Genomic DNA, 27,282 nt, shown 5'->3' with positions numbered 1-27,282 from the left:
ACTACAGTCCATGTACCCATTGCACTCCTGACCGCACGTCCAACAAAGTATCCTGGGTGCTCAGTAGTCGACGGATGGCCACCGTCAAAGTAATGCAGAAAAGAAATAGACACCGGCACTCCAATAATAAATCGATTACGTCTATTTATTGACGTACATCAAAAGCAAAATAACACACTTAGTGCAAAAGCGCACTAAGTGTGTTATTTTGCTTTTGATGTACGTCAATAAATAGACGTAATCGATTTATTATTGGAGTGCCGGTGTCTATTTCTTTTCTACTGAATATAATTCCCCTCACTTTCTGCTCTGGTGGCAAAAGTCAGTGGTAAAGCAAGCGGAAATATCCCAAAAGGGACACTAACAGCAAAATAAAAAATACCCGACAGAGGTTCTATTCCTTACCTACTTTGTAAAAAATGAAAAATTCTTCTGGCTGGAGTGCCATCCTCTCTTTCTACTGATAACCCCTTTCCTCTACACATCAATTTTTAGGAGTGACTCTCATGCTCTAATAAGATATTCATTTACATACCATTCTTTCAAATGGGTCCTGAGTCAGAGACGCTTTGTCTAGCAATTCAGTGTATTCCAGCTCCTCACACAGCCGCTGTAGAGTGTTGAGGGGCTCATTCAGTTGCACTGGCATGGACACTTTAGACAAGTCCTTTCCAATGTTGTTCCGAAGAATGTTCCACAGACTGATATTACTTGTGTTTGGGCATGTAGCAGGAAGACATGTTCGATGCTTTGAAAATCCATCCACCTCAGAAACCCCGTCTACAACAGACCAAATTACTGAATGTTCAAACGCTTTCTCTAATGAGTAACCATTTTTATGTCTTTTTAAAAATATAATAATTCCAGGAAACACAATGAGGTGCATGAGGTGATACTAATGAGATATGCCTACCAATACACAAAGGCCCCCAGTAATATGTGTACACCAGCACACACAGATCACTTCCCTGTATCCTCCCCCAGTTATACCTGTACTTCAGTTTGTCCAGCATCCTATAGTCCTGATGAATGGGGCCCTTTGGAACCTCTGAAACACACTGGATTTCTAAGCATTTATTAGAACCTATAAACTTAATAGGAAATCAGAAGAGCATAGCACTCCCTTTTCTGCACAGGCTAAAATCTGACGGCATAACAACCAAATTGTAAGAAAATTGATTAAAAAATGATTGTATAGTGCGGGGCAGTGTTAAGCCGCAACAAACATATTCTGAATTCCTTAACGTCCTTATCTTAAATTCTATTGCACTATAAATGTAGTGCAAGAGTCTAGCTAAACAATATATTCAATCTACACCCAATCAAACCCACTTTTAACTACATAGTTGATGGTAAATCTAAAAAACACTGTACAACCAGCTTGTAATGTAAGTTACTATAAAACAGTTATAAACTGTTCGGAGGTCTAACAAAAATACTCCAATTAAATTAATATTTTCTGTGGGACCATTTCTTTGGGTTTTTTTTACAATTTAAAGTGAAAACAGCAGTGTTGTTCTGAAATGGATCTATCAGTCTTATTCAGTGAAAAAAAAAATAATAGCAATAGTTCTTAATTTTAACTGCAAGTCTGATGTTTTGCCAATTGTTTAAAGTGGGTGTAAATGCTATGTTTATGTCTATGGTAAATATATCAAGTTATTATAGCTTCTATAACCTCAACATACTTGGGCTAGAAGCACTTGGGGACGTGTAATAGTGCAACCGCAATTAAAATCACGGCAGATAGATATCTTTTTTCTGAATGAAAAACTGACAAATATCCTTCTGGATACTAATAAAAACTTTACAAAAGTCTGGCAACCATGGATTGATTACACCCACCCCTCTCTAACCTCAAATAGTCTATTAGCTTTATATATTTTTAGAACCTAGTGCCTGAAAACTTAGAAGACTACGGTGCCGCCCCTCATACATTTCTGCTTTATTGGCTTTTTATACACTTTGGTTTCTCTTACCTACACTATATTTCTTTGCATTCTGCTCCTCTCTGCTTTCTTAAAACATTTGACGATTGACCTTTTAGATGCATGAAGATTTTTTTATTTAATTCTCTCTTTATGTACAATATACTTTTTTTCTATCTCATATTGTATGTCAAATAATGTTAAAATTCAATAAAAACTTTGAAACAAAAAAAAACAAAGCAAAAAAAACAAAAAAACTGCGGTATTCTCCCAGTGTCACATATAAACTTTGCTAAATGTATGAAATCTTTAATTTATGTTCATGTCAACCACAAAGTAAAACTATTATCTTTCATCTGACCACAGGAGAAGTAGAGCACCAAACTGTACCTAGAGATTGTCTTTCAATGTCGTTGCTTAGATTATCCTCTGATATGTTATCACTTATATCGCTGACATACGAGTCATCATCTGATACCTGGGAAACAAACAAAAAAATCCATATATTAATGACTAGAGCAAGAGAATAAGTGCATTAAGAAAAGTGGGCCAAGAGGTAATATATGTAAAAACCGCCAGCGCATTCAACTAGCACATTACTTCTTAAATAGGATGTATTTTTACCAGATGCATAGTCAAGAACTTTGCTGTATTTTACAGCACAAGCAAAATGCATACACATAAAAAAAATGACTGGTTTAATAGTGTCTGCATTGTGTTGCACTGTGCTGAAATAAAAACTTGCATGCTGCATTTTGTTGCCCTGACTTGCAGTTGCCCATTCAATGCAGCAGAAACGTAATCTATCAAACATGCAATGGTTATCAATGCATAATAATGTGCACTTCACCAAAAGGTCTAGTAGGAGTCTTTAGATGGAGAATTTATACACAAAAAAGGACTGAATTATATATCGGAGTTCTTTCTAACAATATTACAACCATGTTTTTCATTGCTAAAAAAATTACATGACATATACGACCTTAAAAAGCAAAGCTTTGGTTAATGAAAAAGGCTAATAGAAGCAGAGACATGTAAATTCTTGTAATCTCTAAGAAAAACCTTTCCAAGTTTTATTTTTCTTATGTGCACTGCCTGTGACTCATGCACAGGACAGTTACACTCCCAGCTGACTCCAAGAATCAGTAAGATCCCAATAATGGAGGTGGATACCAGGATAATGTTAGTTCTGTGCATATGCACAATATTACATCATATTTGGCTATCAAATGGCCAAAGAGGAGTGGAAGGAACCTGCAAAAAGACTGGGAGAAGATGGCAGCAGACAGAGGGATGATGGACATCTCTGGTCAGCTGCGAAGGAGTGCAAACAGCCACGTGACAAGAACAGCAGAGCTGCAGTTCCCCTTTAAACTCCAAAACAAAAAATGTCATATTTCAGCTTAACAGTCCTTAGACGTGGTGGCTGCATTCATTTTAATTTTCAAGCTAAGAAAATTTTCAGCAATTACCCAAAATACTTTTAGCTTGCCAGAAATCATTTCCTGTGAACTGAAAAGAAAGTACAAAGAACCTTCTCTTTTATGTGTAAACTACTAGTTCAATCAACCCACCGAGTAATAGAGATGAATGAAGACAGATGTGTGTGAAGTCCGGCCTATGTGACAACTGTGGCTGCCCCCATTAATACAATGGAGGGAAAAAAAAACCTAAAAAAACACATGCATGAAGGCACAGGAAGTATATTTATTTGCAGGATTACTAGATGAAAATAAAGGAACAAAAGCCTAAAAAAAGAAAACTAATGCAGCCACTATACCCAAGGTTGGTAAACTGCAATATGTTACATTTTGGTTTTTGGATGTAGATGTACTTCAACAGTTCTCAAAATAAGTACATGTCCATTTATTTATTGGAATTTATATCAATGTGTCAGTATAGTTGAAGGGTAGTGTTTCCTTTATGTATCAATAGAGCATCACATTTCGGGAATGATACATATAGGGCCAGATTTAAACATCATGCGGTTCTAGGCACAGAAGAATGATGCTACCGTTTTATGACATACTATTACAAAAAACTAAACAAGTATGCATTACTATCTTAAAGTGCAACTTTACCCCACACATACAACATTTCCGAGCAGCCTTGCTTTCTATTGCAGAAGGGACATACTATGTTTTCTTCAGCAACAAAGGATTCTTGCTTGTTGGTAATCCTACTTGACAATGTGCACTGAGCTTCGAAGTTCAGTGTACAGTTTTGGCATATGCCAGGATGAATTAACTCCTTCCACTGCTAATCAAGATGGCTGAAATCCCAAACTCAGAAGAAGTCCAGGCAAAGATATCAATGCTAGCTGGAAAGCTCACAGACCTTGCATCGCAGGAGGGTAGTATAGTTCCGCTTTAATTTACAGTGCTGCTATTTTACTGTACACTTCATGTTAAGGAGAGACGAGTTCACGTTTTCAAAGCTACAACAGTAATGTGCCCCTGCACCATTCTTCTCACAGGTTTCTTTTTTTTATGCTAGATTTACCGAACATACACCGATCAGCCAAAACATCATGACCATCCGACTAATACTTAGTAGGGCCCCCTTTTGCCCCCAAAAAGCCCTGACCTGCCGAGGCATGTACTCCACTAGACCTCTGAATGTATGCTGTGGTATCTGACACCAAGCCATCAGCAGCAGATCTTTTAAGTCCTGTAAGCTGTGAGGTGGGGCCTCTATGGATAACACTTGTTTTTCCAGCACATCCCACAGATGGTCGATTGGCTTGAGATCTGGAATGTTAGGAGGCCACGTCAACACCTCAAACTTATTGTTGTGTTCCTCAAAACAACCATTTTTGCAGTGAGGCAGGGTGCATTATCCTGCTGAAAGAGGCCACTGCCATCATGGAATACTGCTTTTATGAAGGGGTGTACTTTTTCAGCAACAATGTGTAGGTAGGTGGTATGTGTCAAAGTACCATCCACACGAATGGCAGGACCCAAGGTTTCCTTGTTGAGCATTGCCCAAAGCATCACACTGCCTCTGCCAGCTTGCCTTCTTCCCATAATGAATCTTGGTGCCATCTCTTCCCTAGGAAAGCGACACACATGCACCAAGCCATCTACATGATGTAAAAGAAAACTTGATTCATCAGACCAGGCCACCTTCTTCCATTGCTCCGTGGTCCAGTTCTGATGCTCAGGTGCCCATTGTAGGTGCTTTTGGCGATGGGCACGGGTCAGCATGGGCACCCTGACAGGTCTATGGCTGTGCAGCCCTATATGCAAAAATATGAGCTACAGTAGTTCTAGTAAAACGGAATACACGGACCAGCCTTTGCTCCCCATGTGCATCAATGAGCCTTGGCCACCCATGACCCTGTCACCGGTTCACTGGTTTTCCTTCCTTGGACCAATTTTGTTAGATCCTGACCACTGCAGACTGGAAACATCCCACAAGAGCTGCAGTTTTGGAGTTACTCTGACCCAGTCATCTAGCAGTCACGAATTGGCCCTTGTCAAAGACACTCATATCGTTATGCTTGCCTATTTTATTCTGCTTCCAACACAGCAACTTCAGGCATAAAATGTTCACTTTTATATCCCACCCACTTCCAGGTGCCATTGTAACCAGATAATTGATGTTATTCACTTCATATGTCAGCGCTCATTAAGTTATAACTGATCAGTACATATCTAAATGTGGGCAGAAAAGGAAAATCAATAAATAAATATAATCTGTACATTTTACAATGGGGTAGTCTGATACGCTAGACACAGGCCCATGAATGGCGCCTTAGAGTAAATACAGCTGTGACATTCTTAATGGTGGAAGTAGAGAAGGTATCTCGAAATGATGCCGACCATGTATGTGTTCAAGTGATGAAACATTGCTTCATGTTAGGCTAAATATACAAAGCATGGTTGTGCAATATAGCAGAGATTATGTAACATTCATAGCACATATGTAAACATCCACAAAATAAGACTGTTACTATAACAACAGAAATAACCTAGACGATAATAAAATGACACGCAAGGGAAACCAGCATGGACTGTGCTTGTTGTGGCCATATTACAGGTTATATACAATAGAAAGCCTGTTTGCAGCTATACAAGTAACAATATTGTTAGAGTATAGTGTAGATGTATTTATACGATAGATGTTGTTGGCATTGTACCAAGCAAAACTGATCATAGCATGCTTTGTTAAGTGTTTGCTCAGCTCAGAGTTGACTAATCTGTACAGAAAGAAGACATTTTAAATTCAAATGAAATTTTCCACAGGACCCATTACTAAAGGCCGGATGGCTTGTTATCCGAAAAAGCTTTTTTGGAGCTGTCGTGCACAGACAATAGACCGTCATCCAGGGCCACCATTAGAAATCATGGGGCCCCATACAGCATACCTCACAGTGCCCCCTTTAAAAAGTGCCAATGTAAAGCTGTGCTACAGACCCCCCTCCCCTCCACACACACGGTGATCTCAGATCTCCTCTGCTCGCTCTTGCAGCCACCTGTTCAGCCATGGCACCTGGAAAGACTTTGCACTAGAGCTGCCCACAAGGCCTCGTCTGCTGACCCAATGGGGCCCAGTACAGAAGTATTGCCTGCACCCCCCTATCAGCAGCCCTGTAGTCACGCACTGGTAATATAAAACCAGATTGGGAGGCTGTCATCCAATATCTATGGGCAACTTATCTTCAATAACGAAAGATACAGTATCTGTCACATCTCTGCCCACATTCTGCTGGTCTGTTGTTGTAGGCTATGACACAGACCCCTTCCAGATCCTCTCATAATCTAGTCGTGTCTGCCACCAGTAGGATGTCCTAACAACACTCAAATCTGCATAACTGAGGCATGAAGGTGAGTGATACTTTAACTGTCCATACACATTTCAATCTGGTTGAAAAATTTCTGTACAATCTCCTTTAGATTTCTGAAATTATGCAATGTGACAACTTTCCTAAACAACTCATCCAAATAGTATCCAATCAGGTGTGCCCTTGCACTACCTAATTGTTGGTAGACCTAAAGGAAATTAAAAAAAATCAGCTTGACGGAGCTCATTTAGTTCACCTACTTCAGTGGGATATTTTGAAGTTACCCATTAACAGACAGGAAACTGATCCACCCACCTAAACTTTCAAAGCCATTCAGTCAGTAAATGCCCCACTGCCAGCTTGTTCTTTGGGTTATTGCTGAGAATTTCCACACTGGGTATGTCCAACCTGAGTGCTTTCCCTGCATAATGAAACTTAGGCTGGCAATACTCTGTATAAAGCTCCCCTGTCAGTCATTGTATTCTGACAGCCAGGGTCCATGGGTATGTCCAGCTGGGGTCGTGCTGGCAGGGAACTTTCTCACTGCTTGGCCGCCTATCACAGTCCGGCAGAGCGGTGTGGGGGCGGAGACAGCGCTGTCACAGGAGGCGGAGCTCTCCTCTCGCATCGCTCACTCAGCCTCCTGTGACACTGTGTGTCCGAGAGGAGAGCAGAGAGGAGAGTGTTTTTTAGATAATTGAGGACATGGTATGTTTACTGTTCCCCTAATATTTCCCAGAAGCCCTTAAAAGTAAAGTAAAAAAAATTTAATAAAAAAGGAATAATAATTAAAAATAATATATAATGTATATACTCGAGTATAAGCCGAGTTTTTCAGCACATTTTTTGTGCTGAAAAATGCCCCCCCCTCGGCTTATACTCGAGTCAGCGTCTCGAGAACTGAGGAAAGTGAGTACGCTGGTCAGGTTTCTTCTTACTTACCTCGCCGAGCTTCGCGTCAATGCTGCTCCGGTGGGCGGCGCTCCGAGCGGGGTCATCTGGCAGTCTCCGTGTCAGGTACCTGCCCGCGGGAGACGCTGAGTCCCTTGGCGGGGACACAGACAGAAAAGACGTCCACCGGCACTTCCCGGCCGCGCAGGCGCAGATGCTAGACGGCCCGGCGGATCACGTCCCGCACGGCGTGACGTTATCGCGGCAATACGGCGCAGTGATGTCATCACGCCGGGGCATGCGCAGTGGCACGTCCTCGGTCTGGAGGTTCCTGCTGTGCTCTTAGGCCAGTTTCCTTTGCCCCATTTGCCTTGCCGTGCTCCTGCTCTTTCCCTGGTTTGATTTTTAACTCATGAGAGTTGCAAGATAACAGATAGAATTTTAAAATAAAAAAGGAACTAACCTCATTTTCAGATGAGCTAGATGACAGCAGAACTTCCTGAGCGTCATAGAATTCTGTAAGGGAATCTGTGATGGACAAGCGACTCTCGTTGGACATCTGATGAAGCAGAGGCTTGCTCTCTTCACATGTGTCTTCCTAAATAACCAGAAGATCAGGACAAGTTATTATTTTCATTATGTCATCAACAATCATTCAACTGTATGATCAGACTGCTGACTGTCCAATAGGTAGGCAGGTTACATAGGAAACTGAAATGGTGCCATCGCCTGCTTGCCAATACAGTGCAGCACACACATGAAAATTTTAAAACTGGCTAAAAGGATTACTATCTTTTCACTTGAAAAACAATTCACATGTATAATTTCAAATAAGGAAGTAAAATGACATTTTTAGACCAAAATTAAAAAAAAAAAAGTGTCAGGCCGAAAACGGAAACTGACCTTTTTTTCCAACCTTTTTAAAAAATGCTTAATTATTTTATTTGTATTTTTTTTTACAATTCTGTAAGGGGCTTCCGTGAAATATCAGGGGTATGATATTTCCTTTTTAAAATAGAAAAAGAGATTGAGGACACAGTGCTAAATCTTTTTTCCTGCGGCCCCTGTAATTAATGAACAGGAAGCTTCTTTACCGAGTGCTCCTGTCCATTCATAAATTGAGCAGGATAATGTAATTTACTATTTTCACAATCATGAATGAACAGGAAGTGATGTAGAACACTTCCTGTTTATTCATAACTGGGGACACCATAATCATACTCTGCTTGTACTCTGCTCTCCATCCTGACTCGCCTGTCAAAAGAGGCCGAGCGGGGCAGTTCAGGAGAGCTCGACCTTCGGTGATAGTGGTCTCCTCCCTGCACTTCCCTGCCTCCTGGCAGTTTCTCTCCTCCTCGCTGGGAGCCGGTCTGTGTCCCCCTCCGATCCCAGATGCCCCTGCCGACACAGAGAGCAGCGGAAATCGGAGGGGACACAGTCCGGCACCTAGCAGGGAGGATGCACCTTATTTGTGTCTGCATTTTTGTCCGTTTTGCCCATAGTACCATTTTCGGATGGAATGTCGGTGCATCCCTAAATTCAAGTATATATTAGCTGTTGCCTGGAGTTCTGCTTTAACCCTTCCATTGAAGTCTAGATGGCCAGGCCAAATTTGGCAGTGTCAATATGCCAAAATTAACTTGACAATAATTCTATTCTTTTTACATTTTTAAAGGCTTCTGAGGCTTGCAGTTGGTACATGGTTTTAATAAAAACACTGCTCTGCTTTTATTATAGACTGACAAACAAAAATATATAGGACAAAATAATGTAATCATTTTAAGGAGTTTTTAAATAGTTTAATTACTTTTTTTTTTTAATTAATACTTTTTTTTTCTTGCCAAGAATCGACTTTTTCCGAGTAGCTAAGTTGGGGGGAGGCTAAGGAGGAGATGACATGGCAAAAGCAGAAATACTGCCTGTAGTTAAACATTTCACTGCATTGCATTATTAGCATTTCACATTTTTTGAGCTTGCCTAAGCTCTTGCAACTTTTTTTTCTTTTTATATATTTCCCTGTATTTTACCATCTGCACACAGGAAAAGCTTTTAAATGAAAGTGAACAGCAGTGGATAACAACCAGCCTGATACAGAACCCCCCAGTCTTCCTCTTGGGGTATGCTGCCCTCCACTAGTGACATTATCAGGAGTTGCTGGAGGATGGGAAAACTGTAACAGACTACAAAGGCTGGGCAGCAAGAAAAAAATATGTCTACTGCAAACAGGAACCTTTTTATACTCCTACTTTAACAGCAGATTTTTTGGTAGCCTACAGTCTACCAGGCTCTTCAAAAAACATAGTCAGGATGCTCCTCCTGCGTGTTACATAGTAGTGGGATTCCAATTAAGCGGACATTTACATTAGTTCATGCTTAATTCCACTTCGACTTTTGTGAAATACGATCGTACGTCACCAAGTCCCCTAGGTACCCAAGAGCCATGTGACCTTGTGGTACCATCACAAAGAGTCACATAGACAATTTTATTCTGGATTGTGAATACCATTTGAATGATGGTTATTTACCGATAACGGCAATCTTCTGCCCACGTCTCCCGGGTGAGAGCTGACTTCCCCAGCAAAGTCTGAATGGATGTGACAAGCTGTGATGCTTCTAGATCTGCACACATTAAAAAACAAGCCCCTATCTGCCACTTCCATGGGAACAGCCCCACAGGGGGCTCTAAGCAGAACAGCCTTGCAAGTACTTAATCTGCAGTGAGAATTACTGCAAGTGGAATCAAGACTTTTTCAAATTATCAATGGATAATAATTCAATGGGGAGAGACAAGAACTAAATTTTCTTAAGCAGACAATCAAAGACAAAACTCTGACTTGTTAACAGTCACAATCATCAACAGTAAATGGCATTTTCAAGTATGATTTTATTGGTTGGGGTTTTCTTGTTCATACGTTATGTGATGCAACAGTTATCCGACCACAGTTATCTACTAGCCACCTTACATAATACATACAGGCATATACTACTGTTCTTAAATGTTTAAATCAAGTAGACATTTTATAATATATTGAAACAAAGGCCTGGATGTGTACTGTTGTTTGCATATAAATATAGAGGCATCCCTAAAAATATAGTATTACCCACCACTTAGGCTACATTTATGCAGATGGCAAGGGCAGCTACCACCGAGCGTCACTAGGTTTCTTGCTGCTGGAGCTGCTGCTGAATGTAAACAGTGTCTGAACACAATTTCAGACATCTTTTCATTTTAAGGCTTTAACCCATGTCAGAGGAAATGATTACCCACTAATTTGCAGTGTACACGATTTACACAGGTCATTGAGGTTTGTGTCATTGTATTGTGCAATTAGACATACTGTATATCAGGACCACATTCTACAAATACATATGCACATTTCAAGATGATGTCAATGTTGGGTAACTAATGCACACCTATTCAGCAAGCTCAGGAAACAGAAAGTGTATGAAATGAAATAGCATTCTAGCCACAACTGTAGAACATTCACAGTAATGCACTATAGACAGGTGATGCTAAGCTCAGTAGAACAGACATAACAAGATATACACATAAAGCACATACAATAATTATTTTCTGCTCTGACTCTCTTTTTGGTATGTTAGTCAATTGATGGATCTCTCAGCATTTTGATTGGAGCAAAGAAGATGGACAAGCTTGTATTAAGCCCTAGTGAATACAACTTTTCCTACACAAGAAATCTGTGTAGAAAGCCTTAAAGGACAATTATTGGGAGAAATTAAAATGTCTTGCTCCCAATACTTTGAGGTGGCATGTGACGGCTCTACAGCTCCAAAACCGAGTGATCACAAACTGCTGATTGCTCAGCCAACGGCTTCGCCTTGCAAAGAGTGGTGACTGTCAGCCACTGCTCCCCACAGGGATTCCCAACTCCCCTCCCTCTGTTCCTAAAGTGCTTATTGGAGGGGCAGACAGGGGAGGGGGCGGGCACAGCTGGCTCTAGCTCCAGAGAGGCAGATCCAGCTGTCAATCAGGCAATATTGTCAGGATCCTTCCTAGCTGCAACGCGGCTCTGCACTGTCAGCATTTAGCAGGCAGTAGCTATATGCTGACTTTGGGTCACAGGATTACATTTGCAAAGGTCCTCCTGTCACCCAAAAGAGAACTACGGCAAACAAAAAAGGTTGGACCATAGTTCTCTTTGAACCCTTTCATCACCTGAGGTTATGAAAGTGTAATTCCACAGACCAAATTAAACAGTGCTAACTTTTACATAAAAGATTAGGACTAATCTGCCTAAATTATTTTTTCACTGTTTTTAAGGGCATATAAGGCGTTTTTTTTAGTGCATTGATTTATTAAATACTGCAAGAATGATTTTTATTTTAAGCAGACATATTGACAATACTTCTTTAGTTTAGTTGCACACAAACAATTTTTTTAAATTGCTCTACTTCACTCTGACAGCTAAAGCCTGCTTGCTTCACATGCCAGCCAGACCCGCTTTATGCAGGGTTCAGTGACAGTTGAAGCCAGGTTTGTTTGTAAATAAACAAATCAAACGCCAAGACTGGCTGCCATGGTAATAACATAAAAGGGAATCATGCTAGCTGAGAACTTGTTAGTGAGCATACTGATCGTTAATGTAGACCAGTAGCTGTGCAATGAAATATTGATTAAACATAGATCAGCTATAAGGAAATGTAGATTAACTATAATGAAACACAGATTAACTTTCTCTTAGCATGGCGTACCATGCCTGAGAGCATTAATCTACATATAGATAGAGTAATGATATTTACACTTAAATCCCTTTTAATCATGCAAACAGACTTCACAGATTAAATACAATAGGGAATTACAGCATCAGCAAAACAAGAGTGTTCACCCATCTGACACATATCTATGTACACTTTGGTGCCCGTTTTCTTTTGGCTGGTATTTCACTTAGCCGGGATTTCTTCACCCACCTTCACTGGACTGATGTTTGCACTAGCAGCTGTACCATGAAGTAAAGAATCAGCATGAATTCTGTGCAAGCGCTCTGTAAGATCAGCATTTTGTTTAACCGCCTGCAATTTATAAAAATACAAATAGCAATAATAAAAATAGCAAAACACAGATTGGGGGATTTTAGGAGATACAGACAGAAATCTAAGGATTTCATTATTTCTGATCATTGAAATGGCATCATTAAGCGAAATATTGACATGAGTGTACATAGTATATAGTCCTTTGCAAGCCTTGTTTGCATAAGCAAGACACACACACAGGGAAAGCAAGAAGACAGACAAGCAGCAAGTGCATTGAGTGTGCAAGTGAGGTCATCACCACAGTTTGTTGAAATCCAGGCACCTTAGATCATAGCAGCCAATCCGATCCTCCCTTTTATTCTGTAACCTGCACTTAGAGTATGAACAGGAGAATCTGACTGGCTGGTATGAGCAACACGTCGAGTTCTTCTTTCAAGTGCTTTAATATACAAGTGTGTTTTGTTAAAGTGTTTGTCATTTTAGATGATTTAGAACTGTAACCATCTTACCACTGATAAGGCATTCTTCAGTCCCATTTTTTGAGCAGTTGGGGAAGAGTCTGTTTCTAATAGTTGCTTTAGCTTTTCTCGCTCAGCCAAGACTGTGCTATAAGCAGATTTTAATGTAAAATAAGCTTAAAAAAAAAAAAAAAAAGGGTCAGTTCACTGAAAATCACATATGCACTGTGAAATCTAAAGAGGTAACACAAAGATGCCTGTAAAATGATACTAATTTTCTTAGGTACAGTATTACATTGAAACAAATCTGTCAGTTGCCTCTAGCAACTACTTGTATTTTAAAGAACGCTATAAAAAACACAACCCGTCCAATGAAAACAATCTTACTACTGTTCCTGTTATTTCAAGCTGAACTCTGGGCACACAAATGTTCATATTCCCCAATAGCCACAGTGGATTTAAATCCAATTTATGTGCACCAAATGCCTTTTCAAAATCAGGTATTACTTTGTAAAAATAGTAGTGACATCACATAGCATGTGCAGAGAGCAGAGCTGTGGGAGGCCCAGCAGGCCCCACCCACTACAGGGTACCTGAAGAAAAAACAGATATCTCTATGAGTAAGCTGGAATGGTAAAATGCGTTAGCAGGTGGGCATACATGGGGAGGAACTTTACAGTGTGTATTTGCTCCAAATAAAGACTTATATTTTTGGCGAAGAACCTTGGAGTGCGGCTATATCTGGATGTTGTTAGAGATGATGGTGCGTTTGTTTGCCTGCACCTGCGATGCAATCGCAGTGCAAGACAGTTTGGGAATTTCAGCGGAGTTTGCTGTGAATTATCTAAGGAAATAGGATATTTGAAAGGGCTCCTTGGTCGCTGGTGCCCTAGATGTTGATCCCTCTAGTGGTCCTCCACCTTTACCTTTAAAACCCCATGCTTTGCTATCTATTAGTTTCTATATTGTAAGGGTGTGTCACATACATCTAGGCACAGGGCCCACCATATGTATGAAAGCATATCTTAGCTCATGGGTGTATTCACTACCTAAAACAAGAAGAAAAAAAACCTCCCATGACACAACAGCAACTTTCCTTTTTCAGCTGTAAGTTGTGCTGTCAGGCTGCATTGAGCACTGGAGGGGTAGGAAGATACAACATTTTGGAGTGCGTCAGTTCCTGACCTTTACATTGGATGCCCTGCCACTACAATGAATTTTAGCATTTAGGAATATTTAATGATTTCAAGGAGGTCATTTATTATTTTTCATAAACGCATATCCTACTTTTTTAACTGGACCGAAGTTCTGCTATAAAAAGGAAGCACATTTGGCTGCATGGATGCTCAATATTCTTGAACAATGCCTTTTAAGTGACCCGTGTCTAAATATTGCTGAAGCAGAGACAAAAGCAACTCGTTGGTATGATATAAATGGTCAACCAAGACGATGACACAATAAAACGATGACTATGATTAGCTCACCGTACAGGGGAGCCGATTGGGACACTAGAACATAAATCACTGAAAGGACCTACGTGTTCTCAATGCCTGGTATATTCAAACTGATAATGGATGAGCATTGCAATGTCAGCCTGGAAAAAATTGTCAAACAAAACTAAATTTCAAGGACATTGCATTTCTGAAGGTGAACTTACAAATGAAAATTGATTTATAAGAAGTGATTTATTTTTATTATTGCATTTATATGTTGCTTTATTTATGCAGTAGACACACCGTAACTGCATCTACAGCAATCTGTTTTTCGAAAAAAATGCATTTGAAAATGTGGTTATGGTGCATTTACTATGAGCTGCACTTAGGCGGCCCATAGACATTGGTAATTGCTCTATTACCATAACACAAATCATTTACAACGCAAAGATTTCAGCAAGCTTCTGGCAGCTTTGTTGAAGATCTCAAAGCAGCATTAAGCTCGAACTTGAAGATGTTACAAGCAAATTTATATGGGGGTGCTGGCTGTTGCTTTATTCAAGCTGCTAGTGGACTTCAGCAGGCTTAACGCCCCATTCACACCAGATCTGTTGCAATCCATTTTTTAACGGGACGTCAATGGATGCCAACCCAAAAAATGAATGGGTTATTAATCGATTATTGAAAAAGTTGACAACTTTTTCAATAAATCGATTATAATCGATTATGTCGATTAGTTGTTGCAGCCCTAGTGTGAACTAGCCCCATTCACACCCATTAATTTTCTGGTGTCCTTGGGTTAGCATCCGTTGAAAAACCCATCACAACGGATCGGAAGGAAATCAGAAGGTACAAATCACAACAGATACCTCTGTTGACTTGAAAATTACCTTCCAATTTTGGTGTGAATGGGTCTTATTCACATTTCAGGTAGCACAGGAGCATACTGAAGCCTGCTAGCAGTTTATTTAACGTGACAGTCAGCACTTCCATAAAAACATTGTGTTCAACATCCTCAAAATGGAGCTTAAGGTTTCTTCTAAAGCCTTGAGCAAAGCTGCACAAAGCTAATGTCTGTTGGATAAACATTTTTCTCCAATGCTTATTTCTCAATCCTAAGCGCATCGATGGCGCACAATACACAGGCATTTCATGTCGCCGGAAACATTGTTTTGATATTATCTGGCACTGCTTTATGGAGTAGCATACTTAAAGCAGTAGGGGCCCCAATGCAGATCATGAACTGGGCTCCTGGACTTCCCTTCACTTTACTACTCTACAATATTACAGCAGTGACAACTAAAATAATGCAGAGCTGGCCATACACTGGTCTGCTTTCATCGTGCAACCTGTGGGCTAAATGGAAAAAATAGAAGACATTCCTGCACGGACGCTTACGAGCGTTGATCGATGAACCACCCTCTGTTTTCCTTTCATTCTGACAGCGGCCGCTGCCCAAATATACAAACAGTGCTTGCAGCTCTTTGGCTGCAAGCACTGTTCAAAGATTTTCCAACCGGTTCCTTCAATCTTCTGATCAAGGGATGCCGGCCAGTAGGGTGCCGACAGCGAAAGCCACTGTGCGAATTTTGCCCAGTTCATGAAGAACCAGCATAGTGCATGGCCAGCTTATAAATCCTGCAAGCTAGAACTCCACATCTGAACAATACAGATCAAAGTGGTAAAGCCAGTAAATACTAGAGTGATCTTGCCCAAGTCCCTGCACAGCAGGCAGCTGATTTCAGCTGCTGGGACTAAAATCTATTTTCCACACTTTGCATTGATATTATTAGGGAGGTACTATTTTGTTTGGTAGAGAAAATCTCTGCTGTTCATGGAACAACCTTTAATTCATCTAAGCAGTAGGGCCAAGCAGTGTCTCATGCCCATAGGTGGCCTTAGACTCTTGACTGAGGATTTGTGTGTTTCTCACCTTTGTGCGCAATGTGACACAAGTCATCCTGCATCTTACAGAAATTGGAACTGTCAGCGCCATTGGAGTATTGCTTTTCCTCTATATAATCTATGGTAGATAAATTAGGGTTGGAAGCATGCAATCTTACATTGCCAGATAATGGTTGAGGTACCTGAAAAACATAAAGGCTAGTTATTAAAAGCCAACAGATATCCAAAATACACCAAATTATTTCACTGATTTCCTAGACTGAAAACTGCAAAAATGCACAAACAGGACTGGCAAGCTGTGCCGTGGGAATATTTTACACTTTGCTTCTATGTATATTATCATTTCATCCTATATTAAGATAATGGACAGATGCCTCACACAGGACAAGCGGCGAGACATATTGATCCTTGAAACCACTGCAGTGCTGCGAAACTCCTTTGGGATGAATTCTGTGACTCTGTACATGTGGCATGACAAAAAAAAAAACAACCTTGTATCATTTTTTTTCTATAGGAAAGGGAATGATCATCACACTGATATGGAGAAGTTTTACCACATTGTAAAATCTCTGTTTAATAACAAGTTATTTGTATTAAGAATCCTATATGGCCCATTGGTGGCTGGGCTGGGATTGGGGTGTTCATGGCTATTCCCAAGCAAGTAATAAGTATAGAAGGGATCGGGAAGACGAAAGCTCCATTACCTATGCCAAAATTGAAGTATAATAACTACATGAAAAAGCTACTCATTTCCAATATAGAATATCTTGTGAATTTTCAGATGATGTGGTCACTAAATGTACAATTTGATGTTCTGCTGGTCAAAACACAGACAGGAAAAAACAATCAGAAGAAAACAGCCCTATTCCAACTCTTGGCTTACAGAATACTAACAGGGAAGTAAAGCAGAACCTTTTCATCATTACTGTTAAATCAATGCCCCAAGATTGTGATCTGGAGGCAAACAATTGTAGCTTTAACCAGAGCATTCTGAAACAGAAATTATCCTAAAAGTGAACCTGACATAGCCTAAAACGTTTCTAAAGTTAACAACGTGGCTGACGCACATTGTCCTGCTCCCTGCATCCTTGAGGAATACATTGGATTCTAGACACAGGCTGTACATGGTCAAGATTAAATACTGCCCTCTCCTTAATTTCAGTTCCAATGCTTGTCATACACATGTCAAATGCTCAAGTCAAGGTTAAATACTTCCCTCTCCTTATGTTCAGTTCCAATGCTTGTCATACACATGTCAACTGCCAGCACTGCAATGGGCAGTAGAAGCTCTGGCATTTGATAGTTGAATGAAAGGTGTAGGGTTTAGCTGCAGGAGGGTGTAGGACTTCTACTATACTTAGTCATTAGCCAAGGCTCCATGTACAGCCAGAGCCTAAGATCCAAGGGGGATTCACAGGGATCAATTAGGAAACTATAACAAGCACTTTCAGATATCACAATAGTGATTAACAACATCTTAGGTCAGGTTAATGACAGATTTCCAATTAAGAGTAGTGGTTGGACCAGGTAACCAAAGGCGCCTCTTGCTCTGACTCCCTAGACTGAAAACAACACTAATTTATTTAAAGATTACTGGTACACGGAGTTAGCATGAATGTTTTATACACTTAATTTACATGCATAGATATGATCTCTGATCAGCATCCTTAAAAATGAGGAATGAACCCTTGACAATTAAAATTAAGGCTTTTTGGTTCCTTTTTATCCACTTCACTATAGCTTTAGGGACCTTTTTATATGGGGGATGGGGGGATATGCTACTTCCTTGTACACTACTTTTGGAAGCATGGATGCCTACAATCCCTATCCACATTTATAAAAAATCAATCAGCAAACTTGTGTAATTTGAAAATGGATAGCCGGTCTTTAAAAGCAAGTGTATTTTTGCATAAAAGTGCCAGACACAGATGCTAAATTGGAACAAATAGAGGGGGAGGATTTATAACAAGTAATTAGGTTCTGTCAAAGTGGTATAATAACCATGCATATCTGTGTTTTCCTTCAAAGCCTATTTACACCTCTTTATAAAAAAGGTGGCAAATCGCAGTCAAATAAAGTAAAAAAAATGCTAGATGCTAAAAATTGTTTAAAAAGGTCAAAGTGGAAAACTGACAAATTCCCTTAGTGAACAAAACCATTAAACATGCATTTATAAATAGGATGGCTTAAATAAGGTATACAGGAACACATGATATGCTATGTACAGCCAGAACAGTGTTGAATTGCAAGTAAACAGTTACGGATTAGCCAACAGAAAAATCCAGAGATCTTTGGCTTGGAATGAGGGGTGGGCTGGGGAATTGCACAAGTCAGATGAGCAACAGGTATGGAATTTATGATACTTGACAAAGACATTCAACAACTGTAGTAAACACATACTATCTGTAGTTCTAATAGAAAGCCTCAGCACAGCACTTAAAAGTTGGTAGTGTGGAGATTTTCTATATTGGCTATTGTGAGAGTAAAGAAACAACAAACTCACAGATATCAGAAATGTATTTTCATTCCCATTCCCATAATGTCACTGTACTGGCATCATCATAAAAATATCACAAGAATATCAATTATTACCTGCAGGGAACCTTTTGAATCTTTGTTTACCCCTTTTGTCCTCCACTTCTTCCTGTTTACTTTTTCTTTTTTTGGACTTTCAAGAGCACCGGCCTTTTAAAAACATATCAGCATCAGTTATTACTTATCATTTCTGATAATGTAGATGTAATATATGAATTTATAAAACCACAAAGCCAAAAACCCTGCAGCCTTGAATGCTAAACCCTGGGGGAAATTTAAAGTGACAATAAACTCAAGAGTTAAACCTTAAAAGTACATTCAAGTACCTTAACTATTAACAAAAATGTACCTTATTTGTGTATCATTCAGCCGTAGACCCTCAAATCATGGTGTTGACACTGTCCTTCGTTCTGGAGGGTGGCTACTTTTGTTCCCCATGTGTGTTGTAAAGTAGCCACCACTGCAAGATCGCTCCTGTGATAGACTACAATCTCAATACAAATTAGTAAACCAAATTTGAGATTGTAGTCCATCATGGGAGCGAGTTTGGAGCGGTGGCTACTTTACAACACACACAGGGACAATAGGGGAACAAAAGTAGCCACCCTCCAGAAGGACAGTGTCAGCATGAATTCAGAGGTGATTTGAGGATCTACAGCTGAGTGATACAGAAACTACATTTTTGTTAATAGGTCAGGTACTTTAATATATTTTTAAGATTTACTCTTGAGTGTAATGGTACTTTAGGTTTTTTTTGTATTTACCTATTGAGGTAAATAACCAAAACAATTTTGGTAAAGGGTTCACACTTCCATGAGATTTTTGTATTCATATCATGCAGACAGGGGTTATGGCAGGAGATCTCCCTATTGAAATATCCAAGGCATACAAGAAGTCAAGAGATGTCTCAGACAACCAGATTCTACATATAACTATCACTTTTGGAGGACTGCTCCTTAAGAAAAATCTCAAAAACAATTTAGTGCATCAATACTAATGCATTCCTTTTTCCATCCTCCTGTCCATCAGTGCTCCTGAGCTATCAATGAAAGCAATAAAAGAAGAACTAGTGTAGTGAATTTATCATAGAGAAAGCTCCACTTGTATTCATGACCTGTAAAGGAAACTTACTCAAAGGCAGTGGAAATGCAGAAAATGCATGACAATATAAATATTTCTGACCTTGCTCTAACTTTATTACACATTACTCAGAGCGGTCATTTTACTAAAGATATTTGGGCGGAGGTATAAAAAAATTTTTTCATGACTTTGTTCTGCCTTTGCTGAGAACTTACCATTTTAAAGGACTCTCAAATGACCCTGTATACAGTGAAGGTGCTTGACTGGCATGCCAGGAAAGGATCAGTAAAGGCAGTTTCTCAACTGCATCACTCAATCCTCCCCCACCCTTAATGGAAACAGATATAAAAAATACTTTTATTTTTTACAAGTATTTGACTTTTTGGTTGAGTATAAAACCAAATGCATCAGAAATGCCCAAAGGAGGCTGTGTATGAGAGTTATAGCATCCTTAAAGCAAACCTGTCAGGTTCTAAAAACTGACTAACTGTACAATACTGAAGTGTTGGCCCTAAGTACCAGAGTCTTCAAATCTGGCGTTGCTGTGGATCCATTTATTTCTAGAACCTCGCTGTATAGTTGGCCTCAACTTGTCCAGTTGGCATTAAGTTGCACTCCCTCCTGTCCCTAAGCCTCCTCCTACCATCCATGACTAATGTCAGAGCCTCTACTGACATGAAAGAAAAAGGCTGCTATGCCGACAACCAATGTGTTATGTTCCGAGACCTGAAAAACACCAATGATCTAAGAATGTGTGAAACCTGAAGTTAACAGAGCAATTTCAGTGGCTCCTATGCTTTCTATCAAGAGAAAATCTCATAAGCGTTTGGGAGGTAGTCATCATCTTAGAAGTTCGCTTATGGGGAAGTGCCCATACCCTTAATAACATCTAATGGTCCCTATTGGCCACGGAGTTTCTAACATAAGACTGTTGAACTGCAGAGGTGGAACTTAGCATTTGGAAAGTCAGCACCTAGAGACAACCTGGGCAGAATTGACACCCAGTTTACATCCTGGGCCTGCAAACCAGGGGCTCCACATTGTTCCTTATTAGTACTGTTAGCCTAAGCAGTTTTCAAACCTGACAGGATCTCTTAATGATATTGCTTTGTGCCAATGTTCTTGTGTTTCTCTGTATTGGTCCATTCACACAAAGCATGTTAGGAAAAAAAAAGTCTTCAATTCTTGAATACCTGGATGGCATTTATTGCAGGGGCGGAGTATGTTCTGTGAAGAACCTCCATGCTTTGCAGCAGTTGGTTCATTTCCACCAAATGACTCTGACACTGTGAAAGGTCTGTGGGTACAAAAAAAAACAAGGAGGTTACATTTATAGAAAACTGCCACAAAAATATAAGTGGTCTCCTAGCCAATAGATACTATTCCCATATTCAATTCCATGAAAAAAATATATTAAAACTAAAGATATAAAATACACACATTAATGCAGCTCTGTATTCATATTATACAGAATGTATATATCGTCATCAGTTTGTGCAGCAAAAAATAAAAGTAGACTGTACAGTTAAAAAACAATTTAGGACAAGAAGGTTAGGATGGCCCTGCTTGAAGAACTTACAATCCACAGGGAGGGGTAAGTAATATAAAAGTTTTGACGTATCCCTCCTTACAAACAAAAAAATAAAACCTGACATTATAGCAAAGCCTGTCAGATCCAAAGCTACACTTGAAATTAGTCTCATATGAGACAAAATATCCAAAAGAAATCAAAATCTCACATATATGACCTACCTTACTCTTGTAGCAGCTATGTGTGCATAGTTCAACATCATAGCCATCTGAAATGTACCTGGCAAATACAGGAAAAATGTCTGCTGAAGCTCTGCGTCCTTTTACATTTACCCTCACTCAGCCTACTGACTGGAAAGTAAAAGAGCAGCAGCAAGCTGTTGAAGCCATCGCTGTACTCTCTGCCATTGCTGACCTCCTTCTAAAAATGCTAAATTGGGCAGTACAATGGGGTTGTGGTTAGCACTTCTGCCTTGCAGTACTGGGGGTCCCCAGTTTGAATCCAGGTCAAGACACTAATTGCAAGGAGTTTGCATGTTCTCCCTGTGCTTGCGTGGGTTTTTTTTTTGTGTACACCAGTTTCTTCCCCCACTCTAAAGACATGCCGGTAGGTTAATTGCCTCATGCCTAAGCCCTCATTCACACTGAGCGTTTTGTAGTGCCTTTTCTGCTAAAAAAAAAAATACTAAAATACCATTAATTTCTATGGCCATGTTCACATCTGAGCATTTTGTCGCTTGTAGCAAAATGACTGTTGCTTAAAGAAAGTACATGGAGCTTCTTTTTGGCAGATTCTACAATTCTTGGCCCCATAGACTTCAATGCAAACGCTCCACAACATTCGTTTGCTGCGTTTTTGTACATCTTTATGCGTGTAAAACATGCGTTTTTCCATTCACATAAAGGTGCCACAATCTGCTCATTAAAACGTGCTTTATGCGCTTAAAATTATGCAAATACATAAAAAAAATGTACAAAAAAAAGTGCTACATAAAACAAGCTGAAAAAGTGCATATTTGATGTTGCTCAGGTGTGAACGTAGGCTTAATTGGCCCTGTATGCATGTGAGATAGGGACCTTGGATTGTACGCTCAAGGGCAGCGACTGATGTGAATGTATAGTGTGTAATGCGGTGCAGAAATTTCAATAGCTCTAATACCCCCCTCCTGTAAGCATGTTCAGTGTTAACCTGTTTATTGTGTATTAAGGTGCCCATACACTGTACGCTTATCGTACGATAATCACAAAGTGTATGGAAGGCGTGCGACCGTTTCTACTGTACGATCGCACGTGTTCCGAACAAGCAGGCTGGAAAACCCACCGAGAACCGTACGATTCTCGGCGGGTTAGTGGCGTGATTGTTCAACAACTGCCGAACGGGCCAGTGTGCGCGCGCACACACTGCCCGTTCAGCATTGCAGTCATCGGAAACCCGCCCCTCAGCGGGGCGCGCTTACGATCATCGCAAGTATGATCTGCCTATCCAAGATGGGCAGATCGTACTTTTTAAAATTACTTTACAACCCTCGCAAGACAAAAGTCTTGCGAGGGTTGTACAGTGTATGGCCACCTTTAGAGTATTGAGCTGAGATTGGCTTAGAGTAAGTTTTACTGTGCTAAAGACTACAGAAGGAAAAACTGTTTTTTTAATAGTCGCCTAGATTTTGGCATTAAGCCAGGACAAGCCAAAACTGCCCAAAACACTATAAAAACATAACAGCTGAATACCAGACAAACAGCTAAGTACATAGATGCAATATATACAATGACAGCTGCTTTACCTGCCATAAATTTGTAATTCAGCTACTTACACTGCTTGTATTAAAAAAAATGTATTAATATGTCCTGCTTGATTTGGGTGGAACCTCTCTGCACAGATGGATAGGGGGGTTGGCCCAGGCCTCTTTCTTTCTCCTTTTCTTTTTACTCCATGAGAATTTTCTCGACCTTTCTCATTGCTTGCTTATGCTTTTCCCCGTCTTTCCTTCTCCCACCCCTCCCTTATCTTTCCTTATCCCTTCTGACTGTTTTTCTTCCTTTTTGCAAGAACTTCTTTAATGAATCTCAGACACTGTTGTTGATACATTCTGAACCTCACTATGTTTAGGAACAATAACTCGTCTACGCTTCACTGTAATGATCTTTGCCACTACTGTAACTGATGTATATTGCTTGAAATGTTATTTACTCCTGACACCAATTCCATGCTGAGATCTCTACCTGAAAGCTGTACCGTTAACTTCTCGATGACTGAGCGTTAATGTCTATCTTTTCTACTTGTTTTGTGCTTTTTCTGCCCCATTTCCATGGCCCTGTTCACATCTGAGTGCTTTGTTGCAATAAGCAAAACGCCTGTTGCTGGAAAAAGTACATGAGCATTTTTTGGCATGATACAGCTCGTTTTGGCCCCATAGACTCAATAAGAAATGTTGAAAATGTGAATTTGCTGTGTTTTTTTCGCACGTTTAATTTTTTATTGATTTTTCCACATCGAAACTAGCAAAAAGCGCACAAAAACGTACATAACCGCTGTCACCTAGCTGTGAACAGATACTTAAAGCTTTATTACAACTGCTATAGCTGGATCACACAGAAAGATGTCAATATGTGACCTTACAGCTCAAATATGTTGAAAATGGTTATGTGTTTACATTAAAAACATCTAGTGAAGGTGATCATAGAGACTTTGAAAGCAAGGGTTAGGGTTTGTTTGCACTGCCAATTTTTTTTAAAAACACTTTTTTTGCTTCTACTTTGTGTGCTTTGCATGCAGTCTCACTGAAAGCTACATTACACTAATACTGCATAATACAACATTGATCGCAACTCTCAGAAATACATAACTAAAAAACTCTATTACTAGTACGGACTTTTTCTTTCTTGTTTCAGTCTGATTTGGTTTCTCATGAAAGAGCAGCAGTGGAACCGGGCCCTTACCCAGTCATCTAGTAAGAACCCATACTGAATAACAAATGAAGAATGAATGACAGAACACAAACTAGGAACACATGGTCACTTGTACACAGAAAAGCAGAGATCCCACTAAATCTAACTAAATGAGTTTAGGATTAGGGTTGAGTACCTTGTTTTTGGAACAAATTAACTAATAACTGTAACACATGATAATGCCAATTAGTATCCAGTAGATGAGGTTGGTTAATGAGCACTACTCATGTATCCAGTCCCCTTGTGCCAACTTTCATTGTGCTCTGCTGCAGCAAGTCATTGGCTTTGGGCTACAACATTAAAGGGATACTAGAATGTATTTTTAGCTAGTACGCATCATCTTATTATTGCATTATTAATGTTTACCTCCAAGTAATTATTGAAACATATTTCACATTTGACTTGCCTTTTGTTCCATTTGTTGTTACCGATAACGAGGCAATGTTATAAGCATCTATGCTTAAAGTGCAACTGAAGCCAAAACTCTGGATAGAGTGAAGATGGATTACAACTCGTCAGTTTTTTTTTTTTTGCTGTCTGTCTCCCCATGAGGGAGATTGACCTTCTCTCTATTTGTCCTGGTGACTTATTAGTGAAAGAATATACCAAATTCTAGGTTGTCATCAGAACAGGAATAGATGGGAAATCTAGTTTTGTTGACCCTGCTGAACACCAGGGATTTCTCTAACTTTGGAGGGATTTCCTCTTACTTCCCATTGTGGCCATCAGGCAGTAAATCTCAAGAAAGGTACACAGTAAAAGAAAAAGCCAACAGGGGTTATAACCCTCCCTTAATCTATCCAAAGCAATGTTTTGGCTTAAGATCTATTTTAAAGTACACTTGCCAGGACTTCAAAATTCCTAGACTAGCTGGTGAAAAAAATACAAGTGTCTTATGGAGCAGTTTGGGAACCCCAAATCCCAGGAACTCTTCTATGCAAATGTCGACACTTTCCTTGAATGTCCAGGCTGACTTTCCTCCAACGCCTCCCTACAGGATAGCAAGGATGTTCATCACAATGATGAGCCAATATAAGGGTGCAGACCATCATTCTACACCTCATCAAAATGACAACATTTGCATATTAGAACACCCTACAATCTGGAGTCTTCAGGCCATACCTCCTCATGCATCACTTGCCCCTCCCTTTTAGAGTGTAAGCCCTCAGGGGCAGGGCCCTCCTTACCATCTTGTTTTGAATTGTATTGTGATTGTAATGTCTTCCTTATATTGTAAAGCGCTGCGCAAACTGTTGGCGCTATATAAATCCTGTATCATAATAATAAGGAGATTTTAGGAGATCTAGTATATTTTTTGGACTGCCGAAATAAGCTCAGTAAACCTTACAGGAGAGCAAGTTTTTTTTCAATCACAAGCTTTAACAATGAAACAAGGTTTTTAAAATATCTGGCCGGTAACATTTACCGGCCACTGTATATATACAGCCGGCCCGCAGCTCCATTGTTCCGGGAGCACATACCTGTGTCCTTCCGTGAACGCCTGTGCTCTGAAGCGGCTACTGAAGCTGCTGTGTCCTGGTTATCACAGCTACAGTTGTGTGAAAAAGTGTTAACCCCTTCCTGATTTTTCATTGTTTTGCACGTTTGTCACTTGTTAATGTTTCAGCTCATCAAACAAATTGAAATATTAGTCAAAGATAACACAAGTAAACACAACATGCAGTTTTTAAGGAAGGTTTTTATTATTAAGGGAAAACAAAATCCAAACCCACATGGCCCTGTTTGAAAAAGTGTTTGCTCCCCCCTGTTAAAACATAACTTGACTCTGGTTTATCACACCTGAGTTCAATTTCTCTAGCCACACCTGTTCGCAATCAAGAAATCACTTAAATAAAGGTGGCCATACACTTTACAACCATCGCAAGACCTTAGTCTTGCGATAGTTGTAAAGTAATTAAAAAAAGTACGATCTGCCCATCTTGGACAGACAGATCGTACTTGCGATCATCGCGAGCCCGCCCCGCTGACAGCAATGCTGAACGGGCAGTGTGCGCCCAACGCGTGCGCACACCGGCCCGTTCAGCATTGGTCTCCCGAGCACGCCACAAACCAGCCGAAAATCGTAAGATTTTCGGCTGGTTTTCGAACATGCTCCTTAGACAAAAGACGTGCGACCGTACTGTAAAAATGGTAAAACAGCAGAAAGGCATCATGGCACACTCACAAACCAGCATGTAAAACATGTCTCACCACTAAGGATAATGACAGAGGTTTGGCTTACACATCTTCGGCTGAAGACGTGTATCCAAACCTCTGTCATCATCCTTAGTGGTGAGACATGTTGTTTTACATGCTGGTTTGTGAGTGTGCCATGATGCCTTTCTGCTGTTTTACTGTTTAAAGCCCATTTCGTGTGCACCTTACTGTATAACTGGTAACAAATTGTTGAGTGCGTTTGTCGTTTGTTTTGCTTGACCGATTTGGTGCAGCGACGCATGGGGTTTCTCAGCTGCCATTAGGATGTGCGGGATCCCTTGTGTGTTTCTGTACCTTTAAGGAGGTTGGGCGTCCTCCTGACAAGCCTGCACCCAATTTGATATCTTCTGCCCCCATGTGCTCCAAGATGGAGACTCTCATAGTTTAGAGTTCGGACCGCACTATAAGAGGTGCCGTGGCTTACACATCCTCGGCTGAAGACGTGTATCCAAACCTCTGTCATTATCCTTAGTGGTGAGACATGTTGTTTTACATGCTGGTTTTTGAGTGTGCCATGATGCCTTTCTGCTGTTTTACTGTTTAAAGCCCATTTCGTGTGCACCTTACTGTATAACTGGTAA

General features: G+C 40.1%; 1 protein-coding gene across 5 annotated transcripts in view; it reads right to left on the bottom strand.

Annotated features, from left to right (window-relative positions):
* Positions 1–27,282, bottom strand: part of OSBPL3 (oxysterol binding protein like 3) — a 68,127-nt gene that overhangs the window by 15,521 nt on the left and 25,324 nt on the right. The window contains exons 7-14 of one of the 5 annotated variants that reach the window (XM_018573590.1): positions 21,202–21,305; positions 18,986–19,078; positions 16,422–16,575; positions 13,107–13,231; positions 12,541–12,636; positions 8,069–8,203; positions 2,314–2,406; positions 536–766 (exon numbers count right to left, since the gene is read on the bottom strand). In XM_018573590.1, the coding sequence (XP_018429092.1) occupies positions 536–766; positions 2,314–2,406; positions 8,069–8,203; positions 12,541–12,636; positions 13,107–13,231; positions 16,422–16,575; positions 18,986–19,078; positions 21,202–21,305 (1,031 nt within the window). Of the gene's footprint in view, positions 1–535; positions 781–2,313; positions 2,407–8,068; positions 8,204–12,540; positions 12,637–13,106; positions 13,232–16,421; positions 16,576–18,985; positions 19,079–21,201; positions 21,306–27,282 lie in introns of all 5 variants that reach the window. The other 4 variants (XM_018573728.1, XM_018573656.1, XM_018573793.1 and 1 more) reach the window with 4 other exon arrangements.

The sequence above is a fragment of the Nanorana parkeri genome, unplaced genomic scaffold, assembly GCF_000935625.1.
Source record: "Nanorana parkeri isolate BGI_ZX_2015 unplaced genomic scaffold, ASM93562v1 scaffold4, whole genome shotgun sequence".
Lineage (NCBI taxonomy): Eukaryota > Metazoa > Chordata > Amphibia > Anura > Dicroglossidae > Nanorana > Nanorana parkeri.
This window is presented reverse-complemented; position numbering and strand designations above follow the sequence as displayed.